Source organism: Pipistrellus kuhlii, unplaced genomic scaffold (genome assembly GCF_014108245.1).
Source record: "Pipistrellus kuhlii isolate mPipKuh1 unplaced genomic scaffold, mPipKuh1.p scaffold_m20_p_128, whole genome shotgun sequence".
Lineage (NCBI taxonomy): Eukaryota > Metazoa > Chordata > Mammalia > Chiroptera > Vespertilionidae > Pipistrellus > Pipistrellus kuhlii.
In genome coordinates, this window is record NW_023425436.1 from 345,254 (window position 1) to 360,829 (window position 15,576).

Sequence of the window (15,576 nt, forward strand, 5' to 3'; positions counted from 1 at the left end):
ATACTATATATACTGTATATACTATGCACTATATATACAATATATACTATACACACACACACACACACACTGAGTGGCCAGATGATTGTGCATTCAGAGATCATAATAATCTGGACACTCAGTGTACACGAACGCTGGCTGTTAAAAGAGTAAATCCAAAGAGTTCTCGCCACAAGGGGAAAAACCATTTTGGCTTCCTCTCATTGTGTCCACGTGATGATGGGCGTGAACTGCACCTGTTGGGGTCCCCGCGTCGCAATCCAGTGAAATCGTAACGCCACCCGCCTTCCGCTTGTGCGTCCTATGACCTCTCCCGAACGCTGGGAAGCAATGGATGTTTATCCACACACACGCTTCAGTCCGTACGGGCGTGTTTCTTTATTTTTACTTCTATATACTTTTTTTTTTTAGATTTCAGACAGGAAAGGAAAGGGGGGTGGCGGGGGAGAGAAACATCCACGATGAGAGAGAATCACGGACCCGCTGCCTCCTGCACGCCTCCTCCACCCGGGCCTGTGCCCCGTCCGGGAATCGAACCCGGAACCTCCTGGTTCCTGGGCATGCTGGCCGGGCTCTGGCGTCTTCTTCTCGGGGCCACGCATCCCTGTACGGCCTCATCTGTCCGTAATGACCTCCTACCGGCCGTGTCTCCGGAGACAGCCACCCTGGGGACGGGGTTCGCACGGAGGAATGCGGGGAGCACACACGGGAGCCCGCGGCGCGTCCACACCGCTGAGAGCCTTCCGGGCCGGCTGGCGTCTTCGGAACCTGGTGACCATCAGCCGGCCGGCCAGAGGGTGCTGGTCCTCGGCGGCTCTGACGTCAGGAGCCGGAGCAGCCGGGCCCGTCAGCATTCCGTTTCTGCAGGTGTGGCCTCCGTCTTCGACACGGCCACGAGGCTGCCCAGGCTGCCGGCGTAACCGGGGGCGTCCAGCCAGGCCCGCGCGCCCGGAGCCCTCCCCGGGCGGCCGTGCAAGCTCTTGGACCTCAGCGACGGGAACCCCGGGGCCCGGCCCGCGCCCACCGTCAGCAGGTTCCCCGTCTCCGCGGGCTCGGCCACGGCCAGGGGGACCCCTCGAGCAGGGGCACCGCGAGCCTCCTCCTCCTCCGCCAGCCTCTCGGCTTCCCCGTACGGGGGCAGGTCGGTGCTGCGGGACCGTGTGATCCTGTGGACCTGGTACGTCCACTCCGCGGTCCACGCCCGGCCCCCGCCCGGCCCGCACGGCCCCGGCTCGCCCACCAGCCTCCTGCCGTGGGAGAACACGACGCGCGCGGACTCCAGGGTGTGACAGGCGCCGGACGCCTCGTCGGGGCCGGGGCGGGGCCCGTCCGTGTCTCCTGGAGGCCCGGGGGCAGCCACCTCCGTCACTGCTGCCGCTCTGACCCTGAGCTGCGCGTCCTGCAAATCCGACGTCTGCTCGGCGGGCAGGGCCTTCGTTTCCTCCCTGCCCCTCGCCCGGCCCGGCGGGTCCTGGCCGCGGTCTGAGGCCAGCCGGCTGCCCCCGGGCGAGGCCGGGGCGCTCCTGCCCGGGGCCAGGCCCACCCCGGGGTCCTTCTCTCCCTGCCCTCGGAAGGAGCAGGCTCTCTTGGTGCCGAGCCCCGAGCCCGGCTCCTCCGGGGGCAGGGGGAAGCGGGGCCGGCCGCCGCCCACGCTGTCGGCGCTGTGCACGCTGCTCTGCTGCAGCAGGAAGGTGGCCTCGCACTCGGAGGCGGCCCGGGAGCGCGCGCGTGCGAGCTCGGACGGGTCGATGCCCGCCAGGGCCTCCAGGGCGCCGGCCACGCGTCCCGACAGCTCCTCCAGCTGCGAGAGCCGCAGGTCCACCGTCTGCAGCGCCGTCTTCATGAAGCCCTCCCGCTCGTTCATCTCCTCCAGCCGCATGGACATGTTCTCCACCCTGGCAACACCAAGGGCAGAGGGTGAGTCCGCAGCGGACAAGGGACGCCGTCTGACAGCCACAACGGAGGCCCGGGGCCCGGAGATCGGTGCAAGAACCGGCCTTCCTTCCCCGGCACCGCCTCTCCGCCTTCCCAGCTGCCCAGGGGCTCAGAGCACCTGCGTTTGCAAATCAACCCGCCATCTTTGTTGGGTTAATTTGCATACTCACGCCTGATTGGCTGGTGGGTGTTGTGAAGGTACTGTCAGTTTGCTTCTCTCTCTTTTTAAAAAAAAAAAAAATATTGATTTTTAACAGAGAGGAAGGGAGAGGGATAGAGAACTAGAAACGTCGATGAGAGAGAAACATCTACCAGCTGCCTCTTGCACACCCCCTACTGGGAATGCGCCCGCAACCAAGGTACATGCCCTTGACCGGAATCGAACCCGGGACCTTTCAGTCCGCAGACTGACGCTCTGCCGCTGAGCCACACCGGCTTCGGCTTCTTACTCTTTTATCAGTGTAGGTGTTTTTACAGTCTTTCTTCTTTAAAAAAAAATTTTTTTTAAATTGACTTCAGAGAGGACTAGAGAAAGGGGGAGAAAGAGAGATGGGAAGAGAGAGGGGGAGAGAGAGAGAGAAGCATCACTGATGAGAGAGAACCATTGATGGGCTGGCTCCTGCACGCCCCTCACTGGGGATGGAGCCCGCAACCAGGAATGCATTCAGCACCTCCTGGTTCCTAGGTTGACGCTCAACCACCTTGCCACCCTGGCCGGGCCCCATTTAAATATTTAAATCAGAGCGAAAGCACCGTACATACCGCTTCCCACTGCATTCAAATAGCAGGTCCAGCACTGCATACCTCGGGGGGCCTTCTGGAGCAACGTCCAAGAGAATACCTACCCATGAGCCCTGGCCTTTCCTAGATGCTGCTCTGTCACCACGTACAGGGGCCGAGTTCAAGTCCCCACGTGTCCAAAGCCAGAGCGCCAGCCGGCCGGCCGCCAGTGAAACCCCGTTTCCTACGCCGTCAGCTCCTCACGGACAGCCCCCTCCGCCCGAGAGGCACCCCGGAATCACACGGGAGCGTTCCCCTAATGACAGAGCTGGCTGCTCCCATAAAGCCGTCGGCTCCGTGGGAGTCCCGGGCCCGGCTGGTACTCACGGCTCCGAGACCAGGCCTGCCCTGTCATTGCGCGCCAGGCGCGAGGATCAAAACGGCGTCTGTCTCGCCCGGCTCTTTTCCTTGGGGCCTTTCAAGTTGGGTAATTGTAGGGAGGCAGCCCAAACGGGCAGACCTGCGTGCTCAAGATTGCACAGGGTGCCTTAAATCTTCCTGAGTTCTCGTTCCTTTTTTTTTTTTTTTTTTTTAATGATTACCTTCCCCCCCCCCCTTTTTTTTTAATTGATTTCAGAGAGGAAGGGAGAGAGACAGAAGCATCCACGAGGAGAGAGAACATTCTACCGGCTGCCTCCCTCACGCCCACCCCCCTACTGGGATCCGGCCTGCAATCCGGGCACGTGCCCCGACCGGGAATCGAACAGAGACCTCCCAGTTCGGACGTGGATTCTCGGCCCCTGAGCCAGGCCGGCCGGCTCCCTCTGTCTCGTTTGTGGGGCCAGGCCAGTTAGGGCGGCCCTGTGAGCCGGGAGGGAGGGCCGTGGCGGCCGGTGCTGCCGGGCCTGAGCGGGCGTGTCTCCCTCTGGGGCGTGTCTCCCGGAGAGAACGGAACCACACCCTGGACGCCCAGCGTGAATGACTAACAACGCTGGCATTTTTATTTACTTATTTATTTTTAAATCCCTATCTACCTGATACCTGTCTCTCTCTCTCTCTCTGGATTGGCTGTCAATACCGGGTCAGGAATAGGACCCACACCCCAGCGTGCTCCTGGCGTTGACTCCTGTGGACGTTTAAGCTCAGGACATCCCCGTGGGCTCTTCCCAGATCGGCCTGGGGACGGAGGGGTCCCGGGTTTGATTCCGGTCAAGGGCGTGGACCTTGGTTGCGGGCACATCCCCAGTAAGGGGGTGTGCAGGAGGCAGCTGATCGATGTTTCTCTTTCATCAGTGTTTCTGACTCTCCCTCTCCCTTCCTCTCTGTAAAAAAATCAATGAAATATATTTTATTTTAGTGGTTGAACATCGAGCTATGAGCCAGAAAGTCATGGTTTGAGTTCCCGTGTTACGGGAGGCAGCTGATCAATGAGTCTCTCTCACCTCTCTCTCTCTGACATCAATCAATCAAAATATATTATTTAAATGCATTAATATAATATAACATAATATAATATAAATAAATATACATATAGTCATAGAAATGAGAGGAACTTTTTATCCTCCCAGGTTTGATCTTAGAGTCCTCCCCGGGGCCAAAAATGAGGTGGAAATAGCTCCTGTGATTCCCGCTCCCCAGCGGGCCTGGCCCCGCCCCCCGCCTGGCATTCCCGGTGACTCAGCCGGACGGACGGATGGGGACAATGGGACGGGCAGGAACGCGCTCCCATCCCAGGCACCCCTGGCTCAGGGAAACAGGAAGGGCCTGACACGCGTGCCTTCCCTCGGCTCCCGGAGCCGGTCCAGGAATGGCAAACATCCCAGCAATGCCGGGGGAGGTGGGGGCAGAGGGAACTCCGGGAGAGTGGAAATTTCCCATCAACGGCTCCAGCACCGGCCGAGGGCACAGGCCCGGGGTGCGGGCTCCGTCCCGGTGTGGGGCGTGCAGGAGGCAGCCGGTCCCCGATTCTCTCTCCTCATCGTGGGTGCTTCCCTCCCTCTCCCTTCTCTCCCTCTGCCTTCCTCTCTGAAATCAATAATACATTTTTATTTTTTTTTTTGAAGAAGAAAATGTGCCTCATCAAGGCCGAAGGACGGTGTGATAACCCTGGGGTTTGGCACTTTGTCACCAGGTGACCAGGTCCAGGAGGGGACAGAGGCCTGGGGACGGGGCCCCGAGCAAGAGCGGCCAGCCTGAGCGTGCCCAGGGCGACTCCAGGAGTCTCGCAGGGCCCTGAGCTGTGCTTTGAGGGCCTCCCGTGTGCTTACCCGTAAACACGGGTGTCTCCCTGGGGAGCCTGTCATTCTGAGTGCCCGGGGCTGTGCAATGAGTTAGAACAGCAGCGTCTCCCTGCTCTCAGTTCAACCCTGGAGCCACGTGGGTTTGTTTGCTTTTAAACCAGCTATCCCCCGAGGATGTTGCTCCCATTGATTTTTAGGGAGAGCGGAAGGGAGGGGAAGGAGACAGAGAGAAACACCGGTGGGAGAGGGAGACGCGTCCATGGGTTGCCTCCTGCACGCTCCAGGAGGAGCTTGCCACCGCGAGGTACACGCCCTTGACCGGACCGGAACCCGGGGCCCCTCGGTCCGCAGGCCGGCGGTGCGCTGCCCGCTGAGCCGCCCCGGCCGGGCCCACCTGTCGCAGGTGACGCGGATGCGCTCCTCGCTGGACGACTGCTGCTCGTCCTCCTTCCCCTGGAAGTGCTCCTGCACGCACTGCGCCTCGAACTCATGCAGGCGCTTCAGCTCCTCGTCGCTGAGGAACAGCTCTGGGCGGCCCCGCGTGTGTGTGTGGGTGTGTGGGTGTCAGAGGGAAGGGAGGCGGGGAGGGAGAGAGAGAGAGACGTCCACGATCAGAGAGAACCACGGACCGGCTGCCTCCTGCACGCCCCACCACGGAGATGGAGCCCGCAGCCCGGGCCTGTGCCCTGACCGGGAACGGAACCGTGACCTCCTGGTGCATAGATCAGTGCCCAACCCCTGAGCATTGACCTATGCTGGCAAGCTGCTTTTAGAGATCTTTTTATAAAAATATATATATATATATATATTTTTTTTAATGCCGAAACCGGTTTGGCTCAGTGGATAGAGCGTCGGCTTGGAGACTGAAGGGTCCCGGGTTCGATTCCGGTCAAAAGCATGTGCCTTGGTTGCGGGCACATCCCCAAGTACGGGGTGTGCAAGAGGCAGCTGATCGATGACTCTCTCTCATCGATGTTTCTAACTCTATATCCCTCTCTCTTCCTCTCTGTGAAAAATCAATAAAATATATTTTTAAAAAATTATATATATGTTTTTTTAATTGATATTTTTAGAGAGAAAGGGAGAAGGATAGAGAGAAGACGTCTATGATGAGAGAGAATCATGGATCAGCTGCCTCCTGCACGTCCCACACTGGGAATCAAGCCCGCACCCCGGGCCTGTGCCCTGATGGGGAACGGAACCGTGACCTCCTGGTTCCGAGGTCCACGGTCAGCCTCTGAGCCCGAGGGGGGCGGGGAGGGACGGGGGAGCGGGGGGGACGGGGCACCCACTCAGCCCGCGGTCCTGCTCGTCCGGCTCGCCCCCCCGCCTCCTCCGGCAGCGGCCCCCGAGCCGCCGGCCGATGATGTAGAGGTGGCTCAGCAGGATCATGGGCGGCGGCAGCACCGGCCGGTCGTGGAAGGTCATGATGAGCTGGTAGCGCTGGAACTTCCACACCTGGTTGGAGATGGACTTCACCTCGAAGAAGGTGTTGCTTTGCAAAGAGGAGACATTGTTCTCCATCAGTCCGGGGGAGGCTCTCTCCCCAGGGCCGTCCGCGTCTCCACCAAACCTCAAGGCTCAACGATCCGGCCCCGGCCAGAGTGGCTCAGCGGATAGCGCGCCGGCCTGCGGGCCAGAGGGTCCCCCCGGGTTCGATGCCGGTCAAGGGCACGGACCTCGGTGGCAGGCTCCGCCCCATCCCGGGGCCCTGGCCGGGGAGCGTGCAGGAGGCAGCCCATCGATGTGTCTCTCTCTCACATCGATGTTTCTCTCTGTCTCTCCCTCTCCCTTCCTGTCTCTCCAAAAATCAGTGGGAGCCGAAACTGGTGTGGCTCAGTGGATAGAGCATCGGCCTGCAGACTGAAGGGTCCCCTGTTCGATTCCGGTCAAGGGCACGGACCTTGGTTGCGGGCACATCCCCAGTAGGGGGCGTGCAAGAGGCAGCTGATCGATGACTCTCTCTCATCGATGTTTCTAACTCTCTATCCCTCTCTCTTCTTCTCTGTAAAAAATCAATAAAACATAGTTGTTTTCTTTTAAAAAAAAAAAGCAAATATTGGGAGTACTATTTAAAAAATAAAAAAATCAGCGGGAAAACAATATCCTCAGCTGAGGATTAAAAAAGGAAAAAAAATCCCACCCTTTCCCAGGGACACTCTGTGTCCAGGCACGCCCGCGTGGGGGCGTCTGTGAGGAGCCTGTCCCCGTCCCCCGTTCCCCGCAGGGGACACGCACTTGAAGACTGCGATGAGCAGGTTGACCAGCAGGATGTTGGCCACCAGCAGGTAGCAGGCCATGATGGCGGGGGTCAGCCAGGCGCCTGGGATGCAGGGCGGCAGGCGCCGGCCCTCCTCGTCGTACTGGTTCTCGCCACACGGAGCTGGAACGGACGGAGGGAGGTCCTTCTGTGCCCGCTCTGGCATGGCTCACCGAAGTTATCATGTGATAACAGCTCCCCGAGGCTATCATGTGACCCATGTCTTTTTTTTTATTTTTATATAGGATTTTTTTCCCCCGGTGAAAAATAGCAACTCATGCCGAGACCGGTTTGGCTCAGTGGATAGAGCGTCGGCTTGGGGACTGAAGGGACCCGGGTTCGATTCTGGTCAAGGGCATGTACCTTGGTTGCGGGCATATCCCCAGTAGGGGGTGTGCAAGAGGCAGCTGATCCATGATTCTCTCTCATCGGTGTTTCTAATTCTCTATCTCTCTCCCTTCCTCTCTGTACAAAATCAATAAAATATATATTAAAAGAAAAAGAAAAATAGCAACTCATAAAAGAAATAAGGAGCCGAAACCAGTGTGGCTCAGTGGATAGAGCGTCAGCCTGAGGACTGAGGGGTCCTGGGTTCGGTTCCCGTCAAAGGCATATGTACCTTGGTTCTGGGCTCATCCCCAGCAGGGGGTGTGCAGGAGGCAGCCGATGGATGTTGCTCTCTCCCTCTCCCTCCCCCTCCCTCTCTCTCTTTCAAGTCAACACAAAAAACTATTTTAAAAGGCAAACCATACTTCCTTTCTCTGCCCCTTGGCAATGCCACGCCGATCCCACGGGATCTATTCCGTGGAGGAAAGACAGGGTGACCCCAACAGGCACTCGTGACATAAACTCCATCGATGTCTAGCCTACATGCTTCTCATTTATTTACAGTTTAAAGAAACAACAACACAAAAACTGTCGACACCAGGAAACCAGAGAGGTGTTCGCACCCAGGGCAAAGCTGCTGGCAATTAGCTAAGGAAGAGACTAAGGAACAAAGGGATACGCACACTGCGCGGGCGCTGGACGCCGGGGCGGGGAACGCCCGGCCCACGGGCCATGTGAGGCCCCTGGAACCGTGTGGCCTGGCCCCGCCGAGGCCTCCGGGGCAAGTTAACGGAAGGCTGGAGCCCACAGAGCAGGCGAGCTTTTAAGAGGATCGTTTTGACAAAAATACCCAAACGGCCCTCGGCCCCACCCCTGGCAGAGTCGTACGCTTTGTGTACACTTACGGTTGATTTCCATGGCGTAGACTGCACGGCGTTCGAGGGAGGAAAGAAAACAAGGTGGCGGTGGAGGGAAAAGTAAAATGGTTAACGCACAAGACAATGCAGAGTCTTCAGATTCCTCCCGGTCAAGGGCACGTGCAGGGAGGCAGCCCATCGACATGTCTCTCTCTCACATCCATGTTCCTCTCTCGCTCTCTCTCTCCCCCTCCTGTTCACTCTCTAAAAATCAACGGGAAAATAGCCTCGGGGAGGATGAGCAACAAAAATCTCCCCGTTTGCTCGGTCCCCTGCACTCACTCGGTGAAAACCACGTGATGCTCCCGCAGGACAGAGGCCTGCTCCACCCCCCGCGCCCCCGCGCCCCCCCCCCCCCCCCCCCCCCCGGCGGGCCTAGCCTGCGGGGCAGGGAGCAGGCCTTACTATGGATTCTAGTCTTACGGTCGGTCTGGTCCGCGAACACCTCGCCGTAGATCATCCAGTAGGGCATGTAGAAGATGTTGCGGGCCAGCCGCCATGAGGGCTCCTCGTCCGGGTGCAGGATGGCCTGGCGGGCGACGCCGAAGCTCATCAGCACCACCAGCATGATCACCACGAAGTACAGCATGTCGATCATCTGCCAATCAGAGTGCAGGTGTCAGCCATCCGCCAATCAGAGTGCAGTGTGTCAGCCATCCACCAATCAGAGTGCAGCGTGTCAGCCATCCACCAATCAGAGTGCAGGTGTCAGCCATCCACCAATCAGAGTGCAGCCTGTCAGCCATCCACCAATCAGAGTGCAGCGTGTCAGCCATCCGCCAATCACAGTGCAGTGTGTCAGTCATCCACCAATCAGAGTGCAGCCTGTCGATCATCTGCCAATCACAGTGCAGTGTGTCAGTCATCCACCAATCAGAGTGCAGCCTGTCGATCATCTGCCAATCAGAGTGCAGGTGTCAGCCATCCACCAATCAGAGTGCAGCCTGTCAATCATCTGCCAATCAGAGTGCAGCGTGTCAGCCATCCACCAATCAGAGTGCAGTGTGTCAGCCATCTGTCAATCACAGTGCAGTGTGTCAGCCATCCGCCAATCACAGTGCAGCGTGTCAGCCATCCGCCAATCAGAGTGCAGCGTGTCAGCCATCCACCAATCAGAGTGCAGCGTGTCAGCCATCCGCCAATCACAGTGCAGTGTGTCAGCCATCCGCCAATCACAGTGCAGTGTGTCAGCCATCCGCCAATCACAGCGCAGCGTGTCAGCCATCCGCCAATCACAGCGCAGTGTGTCAGCCATCCACCAATCACAGTGCAGTGTGTCAGCCATCCGCCAATCACAGTGCAGCGTGTCAGCCATCCGCCAATCAGAGTGCAGCGTGTCAGCCATCCGCCAATCAGAGTGCAGCGTGTCAGCCATCCGCCAATCACAGTGCAGCGTGTCAGCCATCCGCCAATCACAGTGCAGCGTGTCAGCCATCCGCCAATCAGAGTGCAGTGTGTCAGCCATCTGTCCATCACAGGGAATGGGTCTCTGATGGTCTCCAGTTCACGTGGCTCCTGATTTTGCTCAACTCAGACTTCATCAGTGCTTCGCCCGCCGGCGTGGCTCGGGGGTTGAGCATTGACCTATGAACCTGGAGGTCATGGTTCAATTCCCGGTCAGGGCACAGGCCCTGGTTTTGGGCTTGATCCCCAGTAGGGGGCGTGCAGGAGGCAGCTGATCCATGATTCTCTCTCCTCATGGATGTTTCTAATCACTCGCTCTCCTTTCCTCTCTGAAATCAATAACAATATATTTTAAAAAGAGCCCCTGTTAGTTGACTCAGTGGATAGAACACTGGCCCATGGACGGAAGGGTCCCAGGTTCGATTCCTGGTCAAGAGCAGGTACCTCTGTTTCAGGCTCAATCCCTGGCCCTGGGCGGGGCGTGGGCAGGAGGCAACCCACCGATGTGTCTCTCTCAAACCCACGCTTCTCTCTGCCGCTCCCCCTGCCTTCCACTCTCTCTCAAAACCCACGGCAGAACGAGGGAGAGGAGGAGGAGGTGGAGGAAGGAGGAGAAGGAAGAAGAAGGAAGAGATAGAGGAGGAGGAGGAAGAGGAGGAGGAGGAGGAGGAGGAGGAGGAGGAGGAAAAGAAGAAGGAGAAGAAGGAGGAGGAGGAGGAGGGAAAGAAGAAGGAGAAGAAGGAGAAGGAGGAGGAAGAGAAGGAGGAGGAGGAGGAGGAGGAGGGAAAGAAGAAGAAGGAGGAGGAGAAGGAGGAGGAGGAGGAAAAGAAGAAGGAGAAGGAGGAGAAGGAGGAGGAAGAGGAGAAGGGAGGAGAGGAGGAAGAGGGAAGAAGAAGGAGGAGGAGAAGGAGGGAGGAGGAGGAGAGGAAGAGGAGGGAAAGAGAAGAAGAAGGAGGAGGAGGAGGAGAGGGGAAAAGAAGAAGGAGAAGGAGGAGAAGGAGGAGGAAGAGGAGAAGGAGGAGGAGGAGGAGGAGGAGGAAGAGGGAAAGAAGAAGGAGGAGGAGAAGGAGGAGGAGGAAGAGGGAAAGAAGAAGAAGGAGGAGGAGGAGGAGGAGGAGGGGGAAAAGAAGAAGAAGAAGAAGAAGGAGGAGGAGGAGGAGGAAGAGGAGGGAAAGAAGAAGGAAAAGAAGAACAACAACAACAAGAGGAAGAGAAGGCAGAGGGATCCAGCCTCACAGGAAAGACCAGAGGAAAGGAAAGGCAGCCGGGCAGCGGCCGCGCCGGCTGGGCTCACCATCTTGCCGATCATCATGACGTAGGGCCCCAGGTACTTGTTGACGCCGAAGATGTCGAGCACGCGGATGTACCAGAAGATGATGTCCACGCAGTAGAGCACGCGGCCGTAGCCCATGTAGGGCTCCCGCTGCAGCCGCAGCACCGCGCCCACCAGGAACACGGAGATGGCCACCAGGTCCGTGAGGTTCCAGTACTCCTGCAGCCACACCTTCACCTTCTGGCTCAGCTTGCCCGGCTCCGACATGAGGATCTGCAGCGGGCGCCGCGGGCGGGCGGGCGGGCGGGCGGGCCGTGGGCGGGAGGGCCGGCCGGGAGACCTCCTCGGACCCGGGGCCCACAGGGGGACCTTCCAGGGGACGCGGTTCCCTTTCCCGCTGGGCACCTCCCAACACCATCCTCTCAGGCGGGCAGAGACCTCTCGAGCTGCCCTAGCCAGTGTGGCTCAGTGGATAGAGCATCGGCCCGCAGACCGTAGGGTCCCAGGTTCGATTCCGGCCAAGGGCACAGGCTCGATCCCCAGTGGGGGGCTTGCAGGGGGCAGCCGATCCGTGATTCTCTCTCATCATGGATGTTTCTCTCTCTGTCCCTCTCCCTTCCTCTCCGAAATCAATATAAAAATAGATATACATGGTGTGGCCAGATGATGATGACGATCTCTGAATGCATACTAATCTGACCACTCAGTGTGTGTGTATATATATATTAGAAGCCCAGTCCATGAATTCGTGCATGGGGGTGGGGTCCGGCCAGCCTGGCCAGGGGGAGGGGACGTGGGCGGTCGGCCGGCCTGCCTGCTGGTCGAACTCCTGGTCGAGGGGACCCTGTGCACGTTAGCCTTTTACTCTATAGGATAGACCCGGAGTGGCCAGATGATTTTGTGCTCAGAGATCATCACCATCTGGCCGCTCGGTGTGTTATTTATTAAGAGGAAGGAAGGGAGGGGGGAAGGAAGGAAGGAAGGAGGGAAGGGAGGGGGGAGGGAACTGGTTTTAAAAGAAGAAGAAGAAGTTGTGTCTGAGTTGGCACAGGTGGGGGGGAAGCACTTGGGGAGCACTCACCTCCCGCACCTTCTCCAGGGCCAGCATCACGATGTAGGCGATGACCACCCACTCCTGCAGGCAGGGCCAGCGCTCCATGCGCACCAGGATGATGTAGTTGAAGAGCAGCAGGTAGCCCAGGTAGGAGATCTGCCGGCGGGCGGACGGGGCGCGTGAGCCGCGGGCTGGGGGCGGGGGGCCGGGGGCGGGGGGCCGGGAACCCCCGTCCCTGCACCCGGAGGGCGTGGGGGGCGGCGGCCGGGGGGCCTCACCGTGTAGAACCAGAACTTGACGATGGGCGCGTTGTAGAACTCGCAGATCTTGGTCCCGATGGGGATGCCCCTGTGCTTCCTGTGCTCGCTCTCCTCGTCCCCCTTCCTGGAGCCGGCGTCCGCGCTGGGGTCCTGGGCACACGGGGGGGCGGGGGGCGGGCGGGGGGCCGCGTGGGGAAGGCAGCCCCCCCCATCGCCCCCCTCATCGCCAGCACGCCCCCCCCCCCCCCCCCCGCCGCCCCGTCCTCACTCCGGGCACTGACCGCGGCCTCCTCCTCCCTCTCCCGGCCGTCCTCGTTCTCCTTGGACGTCTGGTAGGAGAAGTCGTCCTGCGTGCGGAACTCCAGGAGCAGGATGGTGGGCGGGAGGAGGATGCCCAGGATGACCTGCGGGCGGGGGGGGGGGGGGGGGGGAAGCATGGGCGTCTAGTCGGTGCCATGATGGCGCAGGGGGAGGTGGGGGTGCTCGCCAGGCGTGGGGAGGATGGATGCACAGGGCCCCAGTGGGCCACACGCACACACGCGCACATGCACACACATGTACACACACCCACGCAAACACATATACACACCACACACATGCACACACACGCACAGCTACACACCCCACACACATGTACGCACACGCACACACACACCACACGCACATGCACGTATGCACATACACGCACGCACACACCTTCAGGCCTGGGTTCTTGCGCACACGCAGCCGCCCCATCCACATGTCGGTGAGCAGCATCTGGCTGCAGGTGTGGGCGATGAAGTCGCGGTGCTTGGCGGCCACGGCCAGCTTGAGGCAGGTGGAGTTGCTCCAGTTCCGCAGCTCGCAGGTCAGCAGCTTCATGGCCACCTGCTCGTCCTGCCGGTAGGACTGGTCCAGCAGCTCCACGGCCAGCTGCCCGAAGTCCCTGCGCACAGGAGGGACGGGGACGGGGACGGGGTTGGTCCGGCCCAGGAGCCAGCGGGTCAGGGCTCCACCCCCAGTGGAGGGCTGTGCAGGAGGCAGCCGATCCATGATTCTCTCTCCTCATGGATGTTCCTATCCCTCTCTCCCTCTCCCTTCCTCTCTCTCTCTAAAGAATCAATAAAAATATATTTAAAAAAAAATAAACAAACAAAGCCCTAGCCAGTTTGGCTCAGTGGGTGGAGGGAGCGTCGGCCTGCGGACTGAAGGGTCCCAGGTTCGATTCCAGTCAAGGGCATGGACCTTGGTTGCGGGCACATCCCCGGTGGGGGGGCGTGCAGGAGGCAGCTGACCGATGTTTCTCTCTTTATCAATGTTTCTAGCTCTTTATCCCTCTCCCTTCCTCTCTGTAAAAAAAAACAAAAAAACAAAACAATAAAATACATTTAAAAAAAAAATCAACGTGGCCCTAGCTGGTATGGCTTAGTGGCTAGAGCGACAGCCTGCGGACTGAAGGGTCCCCGGGTTCGATTCCGGTCAAGGGCATGTGCCTTGGTGGCGGACACATCCTCAGAGGGGGGCGTGCGGGAGGCAGCTGGCTGGCGTTTCTCTCTCATCGACGTTTCTAGCTCTCTCTCCCTCTCCCTTCCTCCCTGTAAAAAACCCATAAAATATATATATATATATATATTTTTAAGAAGCGGGATGCCCGCCCGCCCCGGCCCCCGGCCAGGCCCCCGGCCGCACTTGGAGTGGCCGTCCAGGTCCTGGGACACGTCGTCCACCAGCTGGCTCTCGGCGCACTCGTGGGCCATGGCCTTGTAGAGCTTGCAGGCCACCAGGGCGCGGGCCATGCTCTCCTCGCCGCGCCGCCAGAGGAACAGCGCCATGCGCTGCCGGCGCATCAGCACGGCCCACACCGTCAGCTCGTGGAACGGGTGCCGGAAGCGGCTGGCCGCCGGGTCCTCCGCGCCGCCCTCCGCGGCCGCCTCCTTCCCGCGCTGCTTCTGCTTCCGCTTGCCCTTGGCCGGGGGCTCCTCGTCCTGCAGCGGAGGGCGGCGTGTTCCCCGTCAGCCCGGCCGGGGTTCGGGGCAGGCCTCCCCCCCCCCCCCCCCCCCCCCCCGGGAGCCGGGAGGTCACGGCTTCGGCTCCCAGACAGAGCACAGGCCCGGGTTTGCTGGCTCGATCCTCCGCAGGGGGCGTGCGGGAGGCAGCCGACCCATGATTCTCTCCCATCATTGATGTTTCTCTCTCTCTCTCTCTCTCTCTCTCTCCCCCACATCAATAATAATAATTTTTTAAAAGATATCAAGAGCCCTGGGCAGTGTGGCTCAGTGGGTGGAGCGTTGGCCTGCGGACTCAGGGGGTCCCGGGTTCGATTCCGCTCGGGGGCACATGCCCAGGCTGTGGGCTCGATCCCGAGCAGGGGCAGGCGGGAGGCAGCCGATCGATGATTCTCTCCCATTATCATTGCTGTTTCTCTCCCTCTCTCTCCCTCTCTCTCTCTCTCTCTCTCTCTCTCTCTCTCTTCTCTCTCCCCCACATCAATAATAATAATTTTTAAAAAAATAGCAAGAGCCCTGGGGAGTGTGGCTCAGTGGATGGAGCGTTGGCCTGCGGACTCAGGGGGTCCCGGGTTCGATTCCGCTCGGGGGCACATGCCCAGGCTGTGGGCTCGATCCCGAGCAGGGGCAGGCGGGAGGCAGCCGATCGATGATTCTCTCCCATCATGAATGTTTCTCTCTCTCTCTCTCTCTCCCTCTCTCTTCCCCTCTAAAATCAATAAAAATATATTTTTTAAAAACTAGAAAGAAAGAAAACAAACACGTGGGGTTGCATGTTAAACGACACCGGACGGAGACGGCACAAGCACACACCGACGTACCTCCATCCCCAGAAGCTTGAGCGCCTTCGGCTGCAGCAGGAAAGGGGGGAGAGAGGAAAAAAAGTCAGTCATCCGGGAACTGATGCTCCTAGTACACAGATCCTAGCGGAGGGGCGGCCTGCCGGCCGGCTCCGGAGCTGAGCGTCCACCTCGGAACCAGGAGGTCCCAGTCCGATTCCCGGCCGGGGCCCACGCCCGGGATGGGGGCTCCACCCCCAGGAGGCACGGAAGACATATTTTTTAAAGAAGAAGAAAGGGGAGAGAGATCCACCAAAGGACTGTGTGCATGCCTAGGGGCCTGGCCAGTGGCCGTGGACGGCAGGGGGTGGGGGCATGCGTGGGGAGGGGATGGGGATGGGGATGGGGGATGAGGACAATTA

The 15,576-nt window shown here is 59.4% G+C and overlaps 1 protein-coding gene across 4 annotated transcripts; it reads right to left on the bottom strand.

Moving 5' to 3' along the window:
* Positions 1-459: 459 nt before the first annotated feature.
* Positions 460-15,456, bottom strand: LOC118717035 (transient receptor potential cation channel subfamily M member 1-like). 4 transcript variants are annotated; one of them, XM_045580467.1, is made up of 13 exons: positions 15,197-15,455; positions 14,059-14,354; positions 13,087-13,315; positions 12,672-12,794; positions 12,409-12,540; positions 12,158-12,286; positions 11,098-11,349; positions 8,805-8,997; positions 8,388-8,408; positions 7,134-7,278; positions 6,188-6,390; positions 5,290-5,422; positions 460-1,895 (listed from the first exon to the last, which is right to left on the bottom strand). In XM_045580467.1, exons 1-13 carry the CDS (start codon positions 15,266-15,268, stop codon positions 848-850), a joined length of 2,976 nt encoding a protein of 991 aa, XP_045436423.1. In that variant the 5' UTR covers positions 15,269-15,455; the 3' UTR covers positions 460-847. The 4 variants fall into 4 exon arrangements, with proteins under 4 accessions (XP_045436423.1, XP_036290510.2, XP_045436424.1 ...); XM_036434617.2 differs by having other exon boundaries at positions 8,823-8,997; positions 15,197-15,454; XM_045580468.1 differs by lacking the exon at positions 8,388-8,408 and having other exon boundaries at positions 8,823-8,997; positions 15,197-15,456.
* Between the last annotated feature and the right edge of the window lie 120 nt (positions 15,457-15,576).